Consider the following 21,145-nt stretch of genomic DNA (forward strand, 5'->3'; position numbering starts at 1 on the left):
AGTGGGACAGAAACCATCTGCCACCGCCGACACTGAAGGGAAAATGAAGACTTCAAATCCACACGTGCTACACGGTTGCATTAAAACTGTATTTCTCTGTCTAAACCTCTTCATTTTTGTCCTGGGACAACTCTCAGCATCTTTGTCTTAATCATAATTATGATGTGAGTTTCTCTCATTACCCAGGGTCTCCTCAGGTGCTGCATTCAGAGAAATCAGGTCTAGTTATCGCTGATTAGAGGAAGCTCTCTAAACTGCAGTATCTGACGTGCTGCTGTCAGACGTGCATTCTCAGAGGATTTTGTAAAATGAAGAACACAGAGTATTTTCCAGTGTTCCAACACCATATTGTGTGAATTAGATATGGATTTATGTAATCTAGCAGAATCATCTCTGTGAGAAAATAATTGCGGTCTTATCCTCTAGGCACACGGCCAAGTGGACGCAGATACTCATGAAGTGGAGACGCAAAGCAGAGAGGCTGCTGGCATTGAAGGAAAACAACCATCAGAAATAATCATAATAAAAAAAATAAAATAAATAAAGCATCAGGTGTATGTTGCAGGGGGACGCACATGCTGTTTGGTGCATGAGACAGTTGGTAGTAAATGGTTGGCAAATCAAATCTGGTCTGGCATGAGAGGCTGGCCTGAGGGTGAACATCAGGTTGGCTTTGTACGCTCGCTGGTTCGCATTTTACAGACTTCTGCTCGGTGCAATGCTGTGCTTTTTATCTTAAAGTGTTTCAAGCTCAGATTTATTAATAATCTTATGGAGACATGTTTTTCTTTGGTATCATTTATGGCGCTCGGTCTATGAGAAGCATCAAGTGCTACAGAGGTGAACAGCAAGTTAAATTAATCTCTCTTTGACTCATACTGTCATGAATGAATCTGCCATCTTGCCAAGGAAATATAAGACGAGTATCAACAGCTATAGTCAGACATTCAGCTGAGCACAAAGCAAGCAGAAAGAGAAAATGCTTCGCTCATGTATCCAAAATTGTGAAACTATTTTAAATGCCTTCATGAGCTGTGAATAGTTGGTATTTATTGCGTCTGAGCTTCAAGTGTGATGCTGTGTTTTAATAATTTAGATGAGTAATTACAGAGATCATGAAGTTGCTGTGTTCACTGGTTCTCAAACTTTTTGTTAATGACTTCTTAAAATTAAGCAATTCCTACTTGTACCCACAGCGGTGTGGTGAGCAGGTCGACCAAAGACTGATTTTTGCATCTTTGGGTTGTTTCATTTGATTGTAACATCCCAGGTGGTAGAAGTACAAAAACTAGAGAATACTTTGTAAAAAAAAATAAAAAATGTGATGGTAGAAACATGTTTCCTTGTCATAAACCAATCGTCTAGTTAAACTTTTGTAACTTCATCAGGTTAGCGTTAGCACAGTGAGCATACAGTACATGTTATGTAATTCAGTATCAGTTTTATATTGATTATTTCATCTGGCTGTGAGAAGAATTACTGTTCAAGGGCGATGAAGTTGAAAGGTGAAGGGTCGTGACTCTGAGCTGCTATATAAACAGAGGAAATAAATGATATTTAAAGCTGCTGAATTATCTCAAAAGAAAGTTTTGTTTCATCTTGCTGCTCACATCTGGCCGAGCAAATTCTCTGTCCGAAACATCAAAGAACTGGATGAGGTGTTTTTAATCATCAAGAGTCAATTTATTTTCATATTCTAAAATGCAAAGGACATAACAGGATTTGAGAATAAATCCAAGGTTGAGTGCACAAAAATGTTTCACTGCAAGCGATTATGTACAAGAATGAACTCAACAAACCTTTACAGAGTCCGACAGGTACTGCATCAATATTTAGAGTCAACTTTTTGAACTGAATAACGTAGACTAGACTGGATTCATTTGTACTGAAGATAGTTTTTTCTTCTTTTTTTTTTAAAACACAGTACATTAATTAATTTACATTTCAGTGAACTTTATTTCGCTGAATTAAAAGTTCACTATTAGTGCATTAAGGATCACTGTATGCTCATTTGTTTTTCATACATGGAAGATTAAAATCCCGTAATGCTGCTGTATGTGGCCTCATAAACGGGCCTGTTTACATTAACTTGCACAGGAGAACAAACCGAAGTCCTCTCCGTCAGTTTACCCAAACATGCTACCCACAAATACATTGGCTAGCAATTAAAATTTGATTGTACCATCATTGAACATTAGTGCGTCATATAAATATTGAGAATCAATGGTAAACCTTAAATTGTTTTGTTCTGCAGCATGAAGAATAACCGCCACAAACATTTGGCAAGATTTTTTTCTGTCGAGCAGATAACCTGAAAGGAAATCTCTGTTCGACAAGTTATACAGAAACACAACTTCAGCCTGGGTGTAAAAGTTAATTAGTTTAAAGTTAGGGCTGGGTGATACGGACAGATCCTCATAAAGATCTTTATGTTATTGTGTCTTCTTTTTTCTTTTTTTTTACAGTGTATTTTTACTCATACCATGTCAGTTAAATCATGACTTTTTTTCTGGAAATGTTCCCACTTTGGACACATAAATATGTTCATTTCTAGAGAACGATAACAAAACAGTTTTTGTTGTGATACAGTGGGATAAGTGCACAATCCAGCCAGAGAAAAAGAGAGTAACAACATGAGTGATGAAGAATATTTATACACTTTGATAATCACTATTATGTATGTAACTCACCCAGCCCTAGTTTAACCCCATGATACTTTGGGACTGATCACTTTTTCTCCCATTGTCAGTCCGTGAAACAACACTGCATTTTGCTGGAATTATGCCTCTACTGAATACAAGATACAATGGATTTGAAAGCTATAATTCAGTTCAACACTATGCGTGCTATAGAAGAGAAGCCAAAAACACTTACAATCAGTTTAAATAAAATCAAATATGAAACCGACCATTTCTCAGAACACAGATGAGTTTAAATACATGAGTTACACAATTTGTCTCTTTTTTTTTTTTTCTCAAACCGTCAGTAGGGAATAACGAAAGTGCTCTGGTCAAACCTGTAAAAAAATAATTTATACACACCCGACAGTCATCTGACTGCGGGGTTTGTCACAAAATTGTTGACAACTGTTTTGCTTATTGATGGTCCTCCATCCAATCGCTGTGGCACTCCACGCCCTCGCCGCCCTTCGGTCGGATTAGTTGTCATTTGTTAAAGGGAAGGCAGGCAGGCAGTATGACGGTGGAACAGGCTGGGCCCGCTAAGGGCTCCGCCACCTCTCCCTCCAACTCTGTCCATGTTCCTTTCTCTGGGCTGTAGCAGATGGTAGAAGACTTATAGGCCCCCTGAGGAGAAAAGAAAATTCAGTCACTGTCTTCATTCCTCTTGGTGCTGTTTGGGTTTCTAGCTGTGATGTGGAAAAACTTGGTTTAATAAAAACACACATAGTAAAAAAAAACAACAAACAGCAAGGATATGTTTAATGTAAAATAATCTGATCTGTAAGAACATACCATGCTCCAGCTGTAGCCCCCCACGAGGAAGATGCTGTCATCCAAAACGGCACAGCCAGGACCACTGCGACCCTCCAGGATGGGCGTCTGCAGGATGTTCCACTGGTCGGCCTTTGGGTCGTAACACTCCACCAACATGACGTCTAGATGGGAGAAACCTGCGAGAGAAGAAGAGAAGTATGTAAACATGAGGATGTCAGTGCAGTTAACAGGCCCTGTCGTTGTAAGTTTAGGTTAACATTAAATGTTAAGGACCCTGAGAACTGAGTGACGAGCTCCTACGTGACCACAACATCTTCTGACAACAATTATGGTTATTTTACATGAGAGGTTTCTGTACTTGTGTTTTTGTCTGTGCTGTTCTCAGTTGTTTGAAGTGGACGAGGCTCAGTTGGAAAAAGGAAATGTCGCATGTTTTGTTGCACCAATCAGGATTTTACAACATTTGAATCAAAATCTGATGACAGTTGAAGGGTTATTTGATTATGTTGCCAGGCGACTGTTAATCAAATCTGCACAAACTACACCATCACATCCAAACTTTGTTGCATATTCAGTTTTAAATATTTAATATTATGAAATCAAGTTTTAAATGTAGTGTATCACATGCAGCTAAAAGGCCCTTTTATTATAGATCCAGTTTAATATGCTGCCTGTTCAGTCAGTGTACTGATAGCAATATGACATGCAGGTAAATACAAGAGAAAACTAACAGATGAAATATCTGGATTTTGCCTCTCAAGGCCTCTGAAGCATGTTTATGATCATATACCAAGACCTTGCCCCAATATGAAGACAAGACAAGGTAATTTTATCTATATATCGCATTTTCTTACGAGTGAACTCAGTGTTCTTTACATTAAAACGGACAGTAATGAACCTTCATCCACCCCACAGATTTGGACCAGGTTTATAAATTCACATCACATCTTTTTAATTAAACAGAGCACTGAAAGACTGTATTTCAAAGACAAATACATTAGTTCAGCTTTTCATGATTCCCATTCAAATGGCCGCATTCAGTTATGCATTCAGGATGTGCAACACATAACTGTAATTCGTTTTTTTTTTTTTTCATATTGTACCTTGAATGATGAAGTGTGAAAGAGAAGAGGGACTAAAGGGAGCACGGTGTAATGAAGGTCATGGTCGCCTGCTCATAATGGCAGCATCTCTTTCATACAGTTTAAAAAAAAAAAAAGTATAAATCTTGACCTGTTTTCCGTTCATTTCCTGAAACGCTCGAGTACTTACCTTTCAAATGGTTCCCTCCAATAGCATATAGGCGGTCGTTCATTCCAGCCAGGGCATGAATGGCACGCTTTGTGTTCATGTCCTGTTTCCTAGCCCACACATCCATTATGGGGTCATAACAGTAGAGCCAGGACACATACTCTCCATTGTGCACTCCACCTGCGACAGGTAAACGCAGCAAACGTACAGTTGGACACACTGGCTGCTCATGTATTACACATTTGTGTACACTGATCAATGGTAGCTCTTACTAAAAACTAGGTCAAGAGGAGGTAAATGTATTGATTTAGCGCTGGACCTCATCATTACCAGGGTTCACATGGTAAAATTATAAGTATTGTTTCCATCCACATGTGCTTACAGAGAAACCTATTGGCTCTTTGTATTGCTGGATAGATATGTGTATATACGTATATGTGCGTGTTTTGGTTGTTTTTTTTATAGAGTTAATGGCTCCTTTTCCATCCAGCTCTTTTGAATAACTGTTTCCACTCAAGGTTGGTGTCTTTGTTCCCTTCTTTTAGTTTTATAATCTAATGACTGATGTGGTGCACAACACAATGGTCCCGTCATGAAGCTAACGGATGATTCAGTCAGACGCTCTGGGTCGATGTGATGAGTCTTTTCTTGATTTAAATGTCATTAAAATAATAGAAATGATTATAGATTTCAAGAAGTAGAAGTATTGTATAGACGTTGAATAGAAGTTATATATGAGTTGTTGCACAATAAAGCGTTTGTGTTCAGGCAACCTTAAACTGTGCAGTAAGAACAAACTTGAAAACCTTCATAAGTGGCAATCAAATAACATGTTTAAATCTGGTATTTATCATCATATCATATATCATATATCATGTCTTTAGGGAGAAAATGCCATTTTTAATTTTCCTGTCTATCCATTAAAGAGAGAGTTTGAAATTCTGTCCTTAGACTGGTGATTTAGGGTGCTGGGTCAGAGGATGACAAACATCTAGAGATAATTTGTTCCCATCGTGAGTAATTTGTGTAACACAAGATGACAGTACTATGTTTAATGTCTTTGTACTTTGTTTTTAACCAGTTTGCGATACTTTGACTATGTTAACATTTAACATAAGATGTCACTTTTAAGATTTTGCTCTTTTAGCTATGTGGTATGATGGACACTTTTACAGTTTTTGCACATGGGTCTGAATATGTGGTTATTATCTCCACCAGGCGTAAGCTTGGAGGGGATCATGTGTTTGGTCGTGTGTGTGTGTGTGTTTGTGTGTGTGTGTGTGTGTCTAATATTTTTTGTGCACGTTTATGACTGCATGTTCAAGGACCTCTCAAGGTTGCAGTGATTCATAATTTTTGAAAAACCTATTTTATAACGTGATTCCTTGTAAACCTATCGTAAAGCTTAGACTTTTATTTTTTTATGATGTGTTACAACATAGCAAAAAGGTGTTTTTGGCAATAGGCTAGGCTAAAAACAAGGTTTACCTAGTCTGTTACAGGCCACATTTTAGTCTTTGTTGTTGCTCAAAAACTGACATCCATAGAAGAGTTTGGTCTCATCTTGAACCGGACCATCTAAACACTAATTCCATACCTGATATGTTATGATCCACTAAAGTTGGGCACGACACAAGATGAATAAATCCCCATTTTTGTTTAATGTTGTTTTACTCGTAACACATTTTCCAGCTGTGATCATAAAGACTGATACTGTTACTTGATGTTAGTCTACTTATAATATAGAAATGTATGTATTCATGGATGTATTTATCTTTTTTTTAAAATGCTGAGCAATTAACACTTGGTACCTTTTTGCAAAAATGTAATGTAAACTGTACGCAGTAGAAGGAAGAGAAATTGTTTGCAGTAAGTGTTTTTAAGGTAAAAGAAGACATGATTGTAACTGTGACTGAATGACAGGATCTTTCCTGACCTGATATGTAGATCTTCCCATTGTGCACTGCTCCTGCATGGGCGGCCAGAGGCTGCGGCAGAGACGACACGTAGTTCCACTCGTTAGTCTCCAAGTTGTAGGATTCCACGCTGGAGAGGTAGCCCGTCTCGTTCCTACCACCAATCACGTACAGGTGCTTATCCAGGCGGCAGGCAAAGAAACTGGCTCTCCTGAGGAGGAAGTGTCACCCAGACAACATCATTAAACCAGCAATGATAGGATTCATTCAAGGCTTTTCCACAGTTAGTGTGGTAATCATTTAGGAAACAGATCACAGCTACTAATGATCCTTCATCATTGGATTTGAAATAATGAACTGTTCGACAATAATGTGTTTTTATGCCAGTGCTATGGTTGTGCTCACTTTAACATAAACCATTTTTTAAATGTAAAATAAAAAAAAAAGTAGAATTTCAAATACAATGACAAAATTTCACATTAGTATGTGCATAAAAACATGATTCATAGATATTCTAATAATAACATGCTAATAAAGAATCTAATAATTAAATTTTAATCATATTTTCATATTTGTTTTCTTTAATAAAATACAATACGGTTTGAGCAGTTCTGCCTGAGACGCCCCCCAGTGTCGTAGTACATCATCAGATGTTTATACAGCATTTCCTTTTGGCAATCAGACATTTTGTGTATATTTAAACAAAAGTTAATTCTGCATTAGCAATCAATATAAAATATATACACTCCCCGGCCACTTCATTAGATACACCTGTGCAATCTAATGTACCCAATACAACAGCTCTGCTATAAATTCTACATTTATGAAGTTTATACATTTTCAGTTTTTGTTGACATTGTCAGAAAGTTGATATTTCAACTTTATGTTTATTATTGAGGTCGTAATGGGTGGTGGTGGTGTACGTATATTGAAAAGTGTTCCTAATATTTTGCCCCCCTCATGTATGTTAATGAAGTGGACAAAATATTAGGAACACCATGTCAGAACTGTTGTATTGGATTTCATTAGATTGCACAGGTGTACCTAATGAAGTGGCTGGTGAGTGTATGCTAATAATAAATACAGCAGAGTTTAAAAAGAGTTAAAAATGAGCTAATCTGTAATCAAATAAAAAAATGGTCTCACCTCTCCTGCATAGGAGGCAGTTGTATCCAGCTGTTGAATCTGGGATCATAGCGGCTGACAAAGTTAGTGCTGTGTTTTCCTGCAAAACAGAAAGAAATCAAGATAAATGACAAGCGCTCAGATCTGATTGGCTGACTAATTGCCAACATATCAGTAAAATGCACAACTGTGGACTGTGCAGGTATTCTCTTAAATATAAACGTCACACACAATGTGCTGCTTTTCACTGCCATTAGAGCTCAGAAGTATTGATTGAAGTCTTGTTGTTTTTCTAATCCTAGAGTTGATCTGATTTTGGAGGATAATTTGTTGTGTGTGTGTGTTTCCATTGTGTTGACTTTACAGCAGCTGTATTATTATGATACTCGGTCAAATAAGAGCAAAAAGACAGAAACAGATTTTTCATCATTTACAGTCTTTGTTTCTTACTTTGGTGGTTGTCACTACCATTTCACTAAAAGCACTCTTAACAGTTCTACACTACAAGTATTTAAGCGTTAATAGTTATTTTTCTGTGTTGGAGTGTTTGGAGTGTTGTTTGTCCACTCAGAGCTGATCTGGCTGTGGGATGAGTGTTTGAAACTACTAAAGTGTTACATTAACTCTGATGGGTTTAAAGTCACTCAGAGTGCTCTCTCAATGAAGTAAACACTGACAAATTTGATGTGAGGAATCACTGGAAAGCGAAGACGTTCAGTCTGTGGTGTTACAGTACCGTTGGGGTTCCACTGGTCCTCTCCGCCCAGCAGCAGCAGGAAGTTCTCCACCTCCACCACGCAGTGATGGGCGCTGTTGTAAGGCATTACTAGACGAGACACAAAAATCAATGGCATCAATCACTACGACATAAGAATGATAAAGGTCAGTGGTGTGCAAATAGAGGCTTGTGGACCAAATCTGGCCCTCAAACTAAATATTTGGCCCCCTGAGGAAGAATTATGTTTTCTCTCTTACAGTTTGCATCACAACTGTTAGGTTATTTTTCATAAATCTAGTGTAGATAACAATTTAAGAACAAAGCTAATGTAAATCCCTATAAACATGATTTTATGTCGGCTGATAACGATTAATAACCCCATGTGAAGAGAGGCATGTGAACCAAGGCTGCTGTTTCTCGTTCTGTGCCAGGTTATGTAGGTCATTTGTAACCCCCCAAAAATAACACATGATGTAAATAAAACATGTGTCCTGTGAGTTTAAACAGTTTTAATTCAACAGCTTTAGCCTGTTTGACCATGACGTCCCACTATAAATGAAAACCTGTCAATTACATCTCAATTATGGTAGCAACACACAGAACATACATTTGCGTATATAAGTCTTTTTTATTTTTTTATTTTGTACAAACAAAAGCTGCTATAACTCTGTTATGACATGAGATACAATCCTAGTTTTATAATTCTGTTGTTTTCTTAGAATTAAAATAAACAAAAAAAACATATTAAAAACATAAAGGTCTATAAAACTACATTGGCGGCTGAACAACGCTGAAAACAATCCCTGATGTAGGTCTACTGGACTGGACAATAGATATTGGTCACAATGAAATGAGGTTCATATTTCCAGAACGTTATCTGGCACTGAACTTTTTAATCACTAGTATTTCTACTCTCAGTACATACCTTCGTGTCAAGATTAAATTGTGATTGAACCATAATGACACAGGTAAACATCTACTTCACAATCCTCAGTGTGAGTCACTGATATAGCATTTATTCACCCTCATCATTGCCTTTATATTATAACCTTCCAATCATCCATCTACAGGAAGTGATTTCTTGTGGGGAATCAAGTCTGTTGACTCCAAAACAGGAACAAATTAAACGGTCTACTGATTGTCATGACAATACTTCAATAATCTATCTATCTATCTATCTATCTATCTATGTATCTATCTATCTATCTATCTATCTATCATCTATCTATAGAATTTTCCATTTAGGGGACTTAACTCACCTCACAATAAGACTGTATGGACTGAATCTCACTGTGAAACACTTTTTCTTGTCTCTTCTTCTAGCATTAAAAATATGCTGTGGCAACTATTAATATGATGGTATATTAAGTACATTCGGCACATGCATCTTTAGTGTATCATGCTGTTCATCACGTGTTAGCACAAGATAGCAAACACAGCCGTGAGCCCACAGTTGCAGGAGGACCCCTCGTGGAGGATTTTCCCCTTGTGTATGTTTTTGAGCTCCCCTCCTCTCCTCCATCTTCTTTTTTGCTGAAGTGACCCCATTGAGATGTAGAGAAATGGTCTTAGGTGACAGTCATAATGAACATGATCGTGTTCACTCAATAAATCTCAGGCCCGGTGCTTTTTGAGCACAAATCAGTGAAATGTTAAAGCCCACCTGTCTGTCTCCATCAGTCATTTCCACTGTCACCTCCCCACCGCCTGATGGATCACAGTTGCTGCAAAATTAGACAGCCTTGAATCTCATTTCTTTCCAATTGGCCTCTCCCTGCAATCTCACTCTGGCTGGCTGACATGTGCCGCTCCTCTATGGGAGGGGAGTCTCAGATAGCAACTAATACTACATACACGAAACACAGCTTTATCTTGAACGAGAGGATTAGGTTGCCTGCCTCCAGTGCACCTCAAAGACGAGTGCCATATGACTGCCAAATTCCCTTACATGCTATTTACATTATCATTCAGTCAGCAGTATATAGGACATGGATGGGCGGCTTTTTATTTGATGTCTAGCGACTTGTACTCATACTAAAAATCATCTCGTGCACATGTGAAAAGGAGATTATCGCCTTACAGTGTGTCGCTACAGTATGGAGAGTACTGTGGGAGGATTTGGGGCATTTGCCCTGCCTCTACAGGTGCCTCAGATACAGGTGAGCAGTGGGAGCTTAGCCAGGCTATAATAATTACCACCACTCCAATAATAGCTTTGTGCAGTGAAAAAAAATAAAGCATGTTGTTTCTTTTTCTCCCTACACTGTCTGAGAGTTTACTGTGAGAGAAACTACATGAAATTCATCTACTTGTTTGTCCCCTCTCACCTAAATCTCCCACTAACCCCAGGGGTGAACAGCCACAGGAGGGAAGGACGAGCACGTCCTCTATGAGATGGACGCCATCACTCCAGTCTACAGTGAGCTCTAGGGCTCACTAGAGGGAGTCAGAAACCTCTGCATAGAGGCACAGTCGGGGTCGGTTGAATGACTCCACAGCTAATGCACCACTGCCGCTCGAGCTCTGACGTGCCTTTAATGCCATTACAATTGCATCCCACTGAGCTGAATTCCTTTGTTCTAGGCTGTGCTGCATAGATGAGGTCCATTTCAAAGTGTGGGATTTTAATATCAGGTTGGTTTAAAGAGGGAAACAGAACAGTCCAGCTCTGAGCCCTGTGCCTGCCTTTGTCTTGTGTTCGTCCACGCTGCTGTGAGTACACTAGATGGCAAACTTTACACTGGAATCAGCGAGCAGTGGGTATATCTGACACAACGAGGGGGATCAAATTCTTCCCAAATTGTGTTGATGAATGTCTTAATCAAAGGCTGTCCCTCTCAGGTTTCGCCTCATTGAAAAGTTATGATTGAATGTTAATAATCTTCTATTCCACATCCAATGTGTGGAAGCTACATCAGATAGTCACTGATGTGTTAAGGGGATGATTTTGCAGTTTTGTCCTTCCACTTGGCCACGGACCATTTGAGTGTTAACGTTTTAGTTTTGAGTGATGGAAATCCCTATTGACCTTTTGCTTGTTGCAGTTTATACCCATGAGTGTGAATTTAATGAGAAAACGACAATCTAAACACCACTGAGCTTCAGGCTGTTGTGTATGAATGCCTCCTTTAGTGGAATGCACCCTGATAAATTTGGACAAACATGAGCTAAAATACCAGACGACTGCCAAGAAATGTTATGATTCGAGCATGGACAGCAACCATGTCCAAACTACTTCGTCTGTGAATTTCAGAGCCAAAAATAGAAACATTATACCAGATTTGTAAAAATAAAACAACTCGTGCCATAAAGTGAGAATATAAACTGACAGAAAACAGACCTATAGCTAATATGTATGAATGAAGAGACACTGCTGAGATATGGCTCCAACCAAAACAAAGGACAAAAACTCAATATGTCCAGCAATGATGATGCAAAGGACAAATATGGTTTCCCATTAGCTCTTGTTTGACCTTTGCAATATGGCAACAATATAGTGGTGTGCCTTAAAAGGTCAAGGAAGACAAGGAAGAAGAAAAAAGAGTATGGTACACTTTCCAGAGATGTGTGTTGTAGGAATGTGTTTCCTTGCAAAGGCTTCGGATATTTTCTCCATAGACGCTGCCATTTTTTTAAACAGAATAGATTTTCAGAGGGAATTATGACAACTTGCCTTCAATATGACATCATGGGATCATTATCATAAAGTATAAATCCCTAAAGGTTATAGAATATGTCTTTATCTTCTTCTTTGTTTGTTTTTTCATAAGATATTCTATTTAGTCGATCAAAATAATTATAAATAAGCTTTTTAATGTTTGTATCAACATTACAGCCGCTGTGTCCGACTGACCTTTACTGTCTATTTGGCATTTGCTTTACCTTATCTAAATCCAATATCAATAGTGACACTGGGTCAACAGGCTAATTCCATGCTGTGTATTATTATGTGTGGGGTAATTCAATCTTACTTATTGATCAATGTGAACGAATAATCACGCTGCATTTCAAAGCTATTCAGGAAAAGATGCCATTCATTATTGTTCTATCTCTGCCACAATAAATCATTAGATTCAAGTAAATCTCATCATGCATCTTGCCAGCATATTTCAGCAAAAACAAGGGAAACCGAGCATGAAACTCCACAGTGCTGTGAAGTCACGCTCTGATTAAAAACTTATATTAAAAGTGATAGTGATACATTATTACCTGAAGGATTTAGGGAACTCCTTCCCTCATTTTCCGTGGAAATTAACCTGTGTTAAAGTCATCCATAGGAACAACTATTCCTCATCATAAAAGCCACGAACACAAGATGCCTCAGGTTAAAAAAAAAAAAAAAAAAAAAAAGCAGGGTCTTTGCTACTCACTTGTGAGGATCTTCCATGTCTTTTTCTCATCGTCATAGTACTGGACCAAATTGCTTGGGAGACGATCAGGTCCAGGAGGCAAACCACCCACCAGTAACAGCATTCTCTTATTGGAACGGATTCTGTAATGTCAAAAGTGTGTGTGTGTGTGTGTGAACAAGTGTTAAAAAACAACAAAACAGGTATCAAGACTTGACATAAAACACCTCAAGGCCCCCAAAAAGCACACCTTTAATTCCACAGTTTACATAATTACGTTGGATAGCATCAACACCTCTTCCCTAGCATATTTTGATTTTTCATTTTGCAAATACTCACTCTATTAATTAATCAATTAGTGAATGAACTTAAGAATAAATGTATAGTTAAAGTAATAAATGCTCCTACAGCTACTGAACTTGAGACTACTAATCAGGCAATACAGGATGTTACCACATTTATTACAATTAACAAAAAATTGCTCAACAGCATACTTATCCTTCTGATGTGTTATTGAACAGTTATTTCGCTCTAAAGATATCTTTTCAATTAGCTGTGAAGCGACGATGGTCCTGCGGGGTTGCCATGCTAGAGGCTAAAAGCACAATTGAGTACATAAACCTGCCTATACAATGTCTCCATTTCATTGGCTGCGATGATTCATGTGACATCTCTAAGCCAGTTGTGAGATATTTCCTGCTGTTTGTATATGATATATAACCTCAAAGCCGCACACTTTATTGTACATTAATGACCATTATCTGGCTCCTAATGGATTTCAACACAAATCTACCAATTAATCACAATATCCAGTAAAAAAAGATTAAGAGTAGCTGGCCTTTTTATTCAGATGCACCCTTTTTTCCTTTTTCATATTGTACTTTTTTATGCTTGGGTAAATCACCGTCGTCTCGGTACATTCTCTCTGCTACTGGCCCACTCGGAAGTGTTTTGGGGTTATTCATATGCAAATGAGCCCCTGGACATAGATAATGGTGATTAATTGAGAGGAGAGAAACAGTGGCATGTGAAACTAATTATGAGGATTCCTGATTCCTTGCTCATTTAGGTTCCATATGTGGGAATAGATATGTTATTGGGATAATGTGGGATTAGATGCATGTAAAACAGTTCCATGTTCGGATTCTTTGTGTAAAAATTTGATTTTCAACTTCAGGTTTAGAGATTCTCTGATGCCACAGCTTTACTTTTCTCTCTGTTCACAGATATATAAATTCAAAACACTGATGCCATCACTATTCAAAAGATCTTCAGCCACGACTTTCTAACTCCAGTCAGCTCTGTTAACAAAACCCGACAACAGCGCCGTCAATCAATCGACTTATTGACAATATCTGTCTATTCACAAGCTCCTTAAAGTGCTGATCTGGACAAACATGGAGGCAAGCCGTGCAGCGTGGCTTATTTCTGTGAGTGAGACGTGTGCATCTAACCTGAATGAGGAGCGTCATCTGATTGTCCCTTATTGTAAATGAATCCTGCATTTTCAAGTATAATACACACTCAAATGTACAAAATTCCCTTTGATTGTATTACATTTTTGTTCATTGTAACATCCATACCTGGGGTGTCATTGTACTTTGAATTATTATGTAATTACCTTGTGGTTGTAGTAACAATTTAATTACAACATTTCAAATTATACTCATGAGTTGCCACAAATCAAATGCATAACCTTTATCTAGTTTGTTGCATCTTGTCTACACTGATTAGAGAGCAATTACACAGATGTGTGAGGAAATAAAGAGTTGTTTAGTCTTCACTAAAACATAAGGTAACCTGGTAATTATGGATAAAGTGTAGCATAGAGTAGGTCAAGCCCTGTGGCAGCTGGAATTCTTTTATAGGAAAACACCACAAAACTGGGCCTCTAATCTCACACCTGTGACCACCTACATGATCCAGACTACACAGGCAGTGTGACCAGTGAGTGGGCTACACTTGAGTCAGCAATTTGCTCAAAATTAACAAGTGGGAGGCATATAATTCTGCATTTTAATTTGTTCACTCTCAAATAGCTCAGTGCTCTGTGTGTGTGGGTGAACTCGTGTCTGTATTGTTTGTCTGTCTCTTCCTCACCTGCTGGCTGTGGTCTGCCTGCAGTGCTGCCTGAAGGGCATCAGGTGATAGTTCATGGCATCCAGGAGTAGTTTCTGGCACACAGGATCACTCCTCATGAAGTCAACAGACTGCACCCTCTCCACGAGCTCTGGGGCAGGTATGAGGGCGAAGCGCAGCCTCTTCATAAGGTCCGGCGCATAGTGCATACGAGTCTCCCGGTCATGCTCCAGCCAGAGGACTGACATCTGGAAGAGAGCCAGCTCTGACTCCACCGGGGGTGGCAGAGCATCTAGCATGGCACACATCTCCTCAAAGTTCAGCAGCAGCACATCCTCCACCAGGTACTTGTTGGCCAGCTTCTTGGTCTCATCCAGTCCATGGAGTGCGGCAATCTTGCAGATCTGCTTGTAGTTCTGCACAGAGATCTGGTCGTTGAGGAACTGCACACTGAGCTTGGTAATCTGGGGGATGTTAAGAATCTTACTGACTGACAGCACCTCTTCCACTGTGTCCAGGGAAAGAGTCACGTTGGCAGTGTACAGGTACTCCAGCACTAATCGTAGTCCAATGGAGGAGCAGCCCTGGAGTACCAGGTTATTGATGGGCCTGGCGCTGGGGGTCACCAGCTTGTCATCAGGAGAGGATGAGGGGGTCCCACTGCTGCCCTGGTCTCCTTTGCTCCCCTCGTTGTTGATTACATTATGGGAGGAGAAGAGAGACCTGAAATACTGGGAGCAGGATGCCAGCACGGCTTTATGGCAGTGGAACTGCTGTCCCTGGGCAGTGAGAGTCACATCACAGAAAAGCTGCTTTCTCCATAACAGATTGAGCCCATGCAGCAGGGTGTCACTGTGTGTTGGGTCAAAGGTGGATGTTCTATCACCCGATCTGGACATGACTTCCTGACTGTGAACGCCACCTAGGCAACAAATAAACCATGCAAGCCATTTACCTCAGGTCATTTATTAGCACAACACACGCAGATGCTATCAGTCAACTATTACAATAGAAAACGATTTCGGGAACAAGTTATTGAGCAGATCGCCCGTCCATCCAGCGGGGGAATAATCGTCATGCCATGCCTGCCGGCGACAATCTACATCCAACACGGCTTCAGTCGCTTTCAACTTTGAGCTGTGGTCGTAAAGCAACAAACAAAAACGCAGTAGTTCCCACAGTGTGCCACTCTTATTCATTCTTTACTCAAGATGATTTAAATGGAGGCTGTCTGTGTGGGGGTTTGAAGGGCGCTGTCAAAACAAAACAAGGATACGGAGATGCTGCGGCGCTTTTCCCCCCCTCTCCGGTAACCGCGGCTGAAGTTGTCGGATAAGGAAAAAGAGGCAAACCGCTACGGTGGACGGATAACATGCAGCATTCAGCTAAACGCTTTTATCCCGTCTCCTATCTTGCTGCACACCCCCCCTCAACAATGAGGACATTAACACATCGGCACAGGTTTACGGAGTCATACAAAAGCAATTAGTTTGTCTCCCGAGCCGTCAGCAGCAGTAACGGGTGCGTTTCGCTTTTTTTTTTTTTTTTTTTTTTTTTTTTTGGTAGCCTGCATGAGTTAAGCGGACGTGAGTATCGACAAATATCCACTGAAATGCAGCTTTCGGTAAAGTTAAATGCAATATACGTTATCTATTGTTTCTTCTGCAGCGCAAAAAAGCTATTTCTATGTGCGTAATGTGTGTAAACTTGACACAAGCGTGCTGTAACGTTGTCGCCAGATTCACTAAAAGCGCCTGTCACAACTAAATGATGTGAGCAGCTTGCCTGAGAAGGAGCCAAACTTACCTGACTTCAGCTCTTGACCAAAAAAAAGAAAGTAAGCTTCAGGTTCCCAATAATCTGACTTGAATTTCCTTTGTTCTCCTTTTTTAAGAAATGTCCTTTTTTCCTTTAAAGTCTATGGTCGGTGGTGTCTCAAAATAACCATTGATTCCAACTCATAAAGTCACTATTTCACGTTATTTGTTGACGTTGATCATTTGTTCTTCTGAATTAACAAGAAGTGTGTGAGTGTGTGAGAGGGAGCTGTGCTTTCTGCAAGAGAAGAAGAAGAAGAAATATACGTGTGACAAATTATGCTACCAAGAAACAACACATCATTATCCTTGGGCCTGGGGCTCAGTGAGTCGTAACGAGAGTAATAGGAAATCCACGGTTGGGGAGAGAAACGGTCGTGCATGGCCGGTGGAGAGAGACCATGCAGGGGTATGGATGCTGGAGAGACTCGCAAAATTATGGCTCAAGGCTATTGTAAAAACTGTCGAGCGTAAATGACTGCGATTTCAAACATCTATGGAAGAAAGAAAAGAGAAAGGGGGAGAAAAACCGAGTCTTTCCCTCGCTGTTATAGAGAGAACCGTCAAGTTTTAGTGCGCATTGCTAATTAGTCAATTTCTCTCTGCCTTCACAGCCCGACGACTTTGCTGCTGAGCTGAAACTGCTAATTTCTGGGACCAGCCTTTTTTTGGCTGTGAACTGGATGGATGAATGGCTTGTCTCGCACAAATGACAAAAAGCCCCTGCCTTAATCTCCATCGCCAAAATAACCCCTCATCTCATTCTGCTCCTGCTAGTCCTTCAAAAGAAGGTGCTCTACACAAACTCAAGTTTTTTTTGCATCTGTATCATATATAGTATATGCACCATAATGTCCAGACTATGTTTATAATGTTGCATTTAAGCATCTTTTTTTTTTTCTCCCCCACATTTCCATGTGAGAAAAGCATCAAGTCACATACACTATGACACACAGCATAAGCCCAAAGTGATTTAAAGTTATAGAAAAAAGTCAAACATAACATGCAGTATTTTTTCATGTCTGATCAGTTCAGTGTTTCACAACCCAGGGGCCTAGCTGCAGGCCTGAAAACACAAAGGGCTGAAACCTAATACAACATCCATCAGTGCACAGAGGTGTGTTGTACAGTATGTGAAAGTCCTGGTTGGATATTCAGATTCCATATGCCTGCACACTTTCAGCTACATGACCGGCCTTAATCCACTAAAACAACCTGATCGATGGCTCGCACAGTCAAAATGAGACTCCTAGTTGTCTTATATGAATGTCCGCTTAACCTTATAAAATAACATCGAGCACTCTGTCACAAGCAAGCAACAAACTAAAAGCTGTGAGCCACAAGGTTTCAGTCTTGAGTTATAAATCTAGTTACTGTCATATCACTTCAGGCTGACTTCAACTACAGCAGACAAACACCTTTCAGTTCTGTCCAGGTCCTGCCTGAGGCTGACATTTAAAAACTTAGAAACAAAGACATCTAATCTTATTATCTAAATGAAGACCGTATCCTTCCTATGACCCTGTACATGAATAAATCAGGTAATGTAATCCTAATCGTTAGCAGGTTAGAAAGCGACAACATCCTCCCCATAACAAAGCGAAATAACACTCACAAATCCAATCAAAAATTGTTTGAAATGACTTATTAGGACAGAATAAACTGTCAATTAAATAAAGAGCTCAATTAGAGTAAAAAAAAACTTAACACACAGGACTCCCGTGGGACCAGAAGTGACAGATACCTCACAAGTTATGAAATGACAGATAGGGATAAATGGGTTTGTTCATGTACTATGAAATAGAGCAACACCAGGCTACCGTCAAGCAGTAACTGGCCACATATAGGTAGCTTTTTTTTTTTTTTTTTGTGATGATGTTGGAGTATTTGACAAGAACGCAGCCTGCATATCCCCCACTTGTAGTTATAGTGAACATAGTGACTCTACATGAACTCTGTGAGCTGTCTGATTAGATTGTGCATCTAAAATAACAGTCATCACCATCACTATTATACAGTAATAGTAAAGAGTCACTAAGAAAGTGTTTAGTATTGTTGTTTGCTACCATTATTTTTTTAAAGGGACTTGTCACTGCGGAGCATTACAGTAGCTCGCTGTATTTCACTTCGGAGTCTCATACTGTTATCTTTACTAGCACTCAGCACTACATTACCCAAGTCTCGAGCGAGCTATTCTAACGCAATAAAATGACCATTTCCAACTCTTTCAGCTCTTTGTAGCAACTCAGTCTCCTGAGGCCACTGGTCTTCAGATTGCAGGGCGTTTATGGTTGTAAGTTGTTGCAGTGTGCGGGGGGGGGGGGTGGGGGGGTAGGAGGGGGGTGGGGGGTCATCAGATAAGAGAAGAATTTCTAGACTAATTAAACCCTTTGAGACAAAGAATCACACTACAGTGATTTACAACTCTCTGTACCAGTTAACCCGACTCATATTTATCTGTCATATTATACAGATACCATTATCTATCTCTATGGGCAAAAAGTCTGAGCATGTTTTTTTTTGTCCAGTAAACATAAAAGGAGGCTTTTACAGTAAATAACAACAGTTAGATGAGATTTATATACTGTTTTTCACTTAGTTTTCAAGGAGTTAACTGCTAAATAAAGGTAGACAATGATCCTAGCCACTGCCCTTACTTTATACAGTGCAATGATATAATAAGCTCCTTGAATCACCCTCAGTTACTACACAACTTTATGTGTAATGCTTACATTATAATATGCTTTCACATTGCTTTTAACACTGCAATTCTGTACATATAACAGCACATACAGATAAAGCAAAACAAAACAGCAGACATTTTTGTGACCTTGGATAACTGATTAAAAAGTGAACATTTAATCTAATCAGTGCAATGAGACAAAACAAAAGAAGCTCCAAAGTTGTGAATAGCAAAGTCTACCAGGCATAATTCCTTTTTGCTGGCTGCTGCAGAGGGGTATGCTAAGATAGAAAGTATTATTTTCCTAAATGGAAGGTGTCAGATGGTCACGGAAATGTGATCGGCTGTTCAAGATCACTGCTTCCCATCTGCAATTTGTGACGTGTGAAAGATTCAGCCCAAATGTGCTCACCAAGCGTAAATCCTCAGCACTTTCTCTTATCGTGGAAAAGCAAGATAACCAGCTGTTTACAGATCAGAGAACATATCATATTAATATCATGGAGAGGGTGATATCATCTTGTTTGTAAAATATTTTGTTAACTAAGTGTGGTGTGGTATAGCAACCTATAAAGTGTAAGCTGTAATTTATGTGTTAGTGAAAGTGTTGTAGTTTAAAGGCTTTTTCCCCCCTGTTAAAGAATATTAAAAATGCTGTTAGCAGCCTCTTAAAATGACAAAATTAATGCAAAGTGCAGGTTACAGTAAATACTATATTATAAGGCTTTCCGCAGGTAGGTTTGAATTAAAGACCCCCCTTCAATCCCACTTAACAGTAGCAGCTTTCCTTTGATTCAGCATCTGTCACCCTGTATTTTATCTGATCTTAGAAGAGTTGACAATTATCTGTGTGAAATGATATTATAATGTGATCAGACTGATTTGTGTATTTGAAGAGTAGAAACAGTTAATCACAGTATTTTAGGGGATCAGAGGATTTTGATTGGGAGTTGCCGCTTCAGAGTCTGGGAAACTATTACTTTAACTGTCTGTGGCAATTGTTTTATACATAATCTCCTGAGAGTAGTTTAATCATGAAGGGAACAAATGAGTTAACTTGGAGCATATGTTAAATTTATATAGGTGAGGATGAAGTGAAAGGGTCAGTTTAAGTTTCCTGAAGTTTAGACAAACGATTACCTGATTAATTGTTTTTTAAAATATGTATTTCAATACCGGGACTGATTAGCGTATACTTGTCATCTCAGATCAAAGTTAGTCAGAGATGATTCACAAAACGTCCACTGTGTAATAAATTGGAAGCTCTTATATTTGCCATTCAGGGAGTATGGGAGGCCTGCTGTTTTAAACCCCTAGATCCCCACACATGGCGTAGCCACCGCAGACACGGCTCAGAGAGTCAGCCGGCAGCCGGGAGGTGAGCAGAAAGGAACAGGCGGTGTCCCCTCCAGAGTGAGCACAGGAGCGTGTGTGTGTGTGTGTGTGTTTACGGTATGTGTGTGTGTGGCATTCTCAAATGACAAAAGGATACCAGTTGTGCAGTTCAGGTGGGAGGAGACATGGAGGTGGTATGGAGACTCACCTGAGGGAGAGTCTGGACTGTTGGGACCGGGGTTATAGTGGAGACCTGGAGTGTGTAGGGGCCGCAGGAGGCCACTGTGCCATGGAGGAGGTTTGGGGGCTGAAGGGAGAGAGAGAGGTGGGGGGGGGGCTGCTGTTGCGCAGTCTCCCCAGCGTGATGCATCTACCTTCAGGGTGGCAGCAGGCGTGGAGTGGGGTGCGATGGAGCGA

General features: G+C 39.7%; 1 protein-coding gene across 2 annotated transcripts; it reads right to left on the reverse strand.

Moving 5' to 3' along the window:
* Positions 1-1,924: 1,924 nt before the first annotated feature.
* On the reverse strand, positions 1,925-21,145 carry klhl14 (kelch-like family member 14). Of its 2 annotated transcripts, none has more exons than XM_067606047.1 (9): positions 20,937-21,145; positions 14,915-15,815; positions 12,836-12,957; positions 8,484-8,573; positions 7,769-7,847; positions 6,643-6,833; positions 4,728-4,886; positions 3,474-3,631; positions 1,925-3,305 (listed from the first exon to the last, which is right to left on the reverse strand). In XM_067606047.1, exons 2-9 carry the CDS (start codon positions 15,790-15,792, stop codon positions 3,165-3,167), a joined length of 1,818 nt encoding a protein of 605 aa, XP_067462148.1. In that variant the 5' UTR covers positions 15,793-15,815; positions 20,937-21,145; the 3' UTR covers positions 1,925-3,164. The 2 variants fall into 2 exon arrangements, with proteins under 2 accessions (XP_067462148.1, XP_067462147.1); XM_067606046.1 differs by lacking the exon at positions 20,937-21,145 and adding an exon at positions 16,700-18,898.

Source organism: Thunnus thynnus, chromosome 12 (genome assembly GCF_963924715.1).
Source record: "Thunnus thynnus chromosome 12, fThuThy2.1, whole genome shotgun sequence".
Classification (NCBI taxonomy): Eukaryota; Metazoa; Chordata; class Actinopteri; order Scombriformes; family Scombridae; genus Thunnus; species Thunnus thynnus.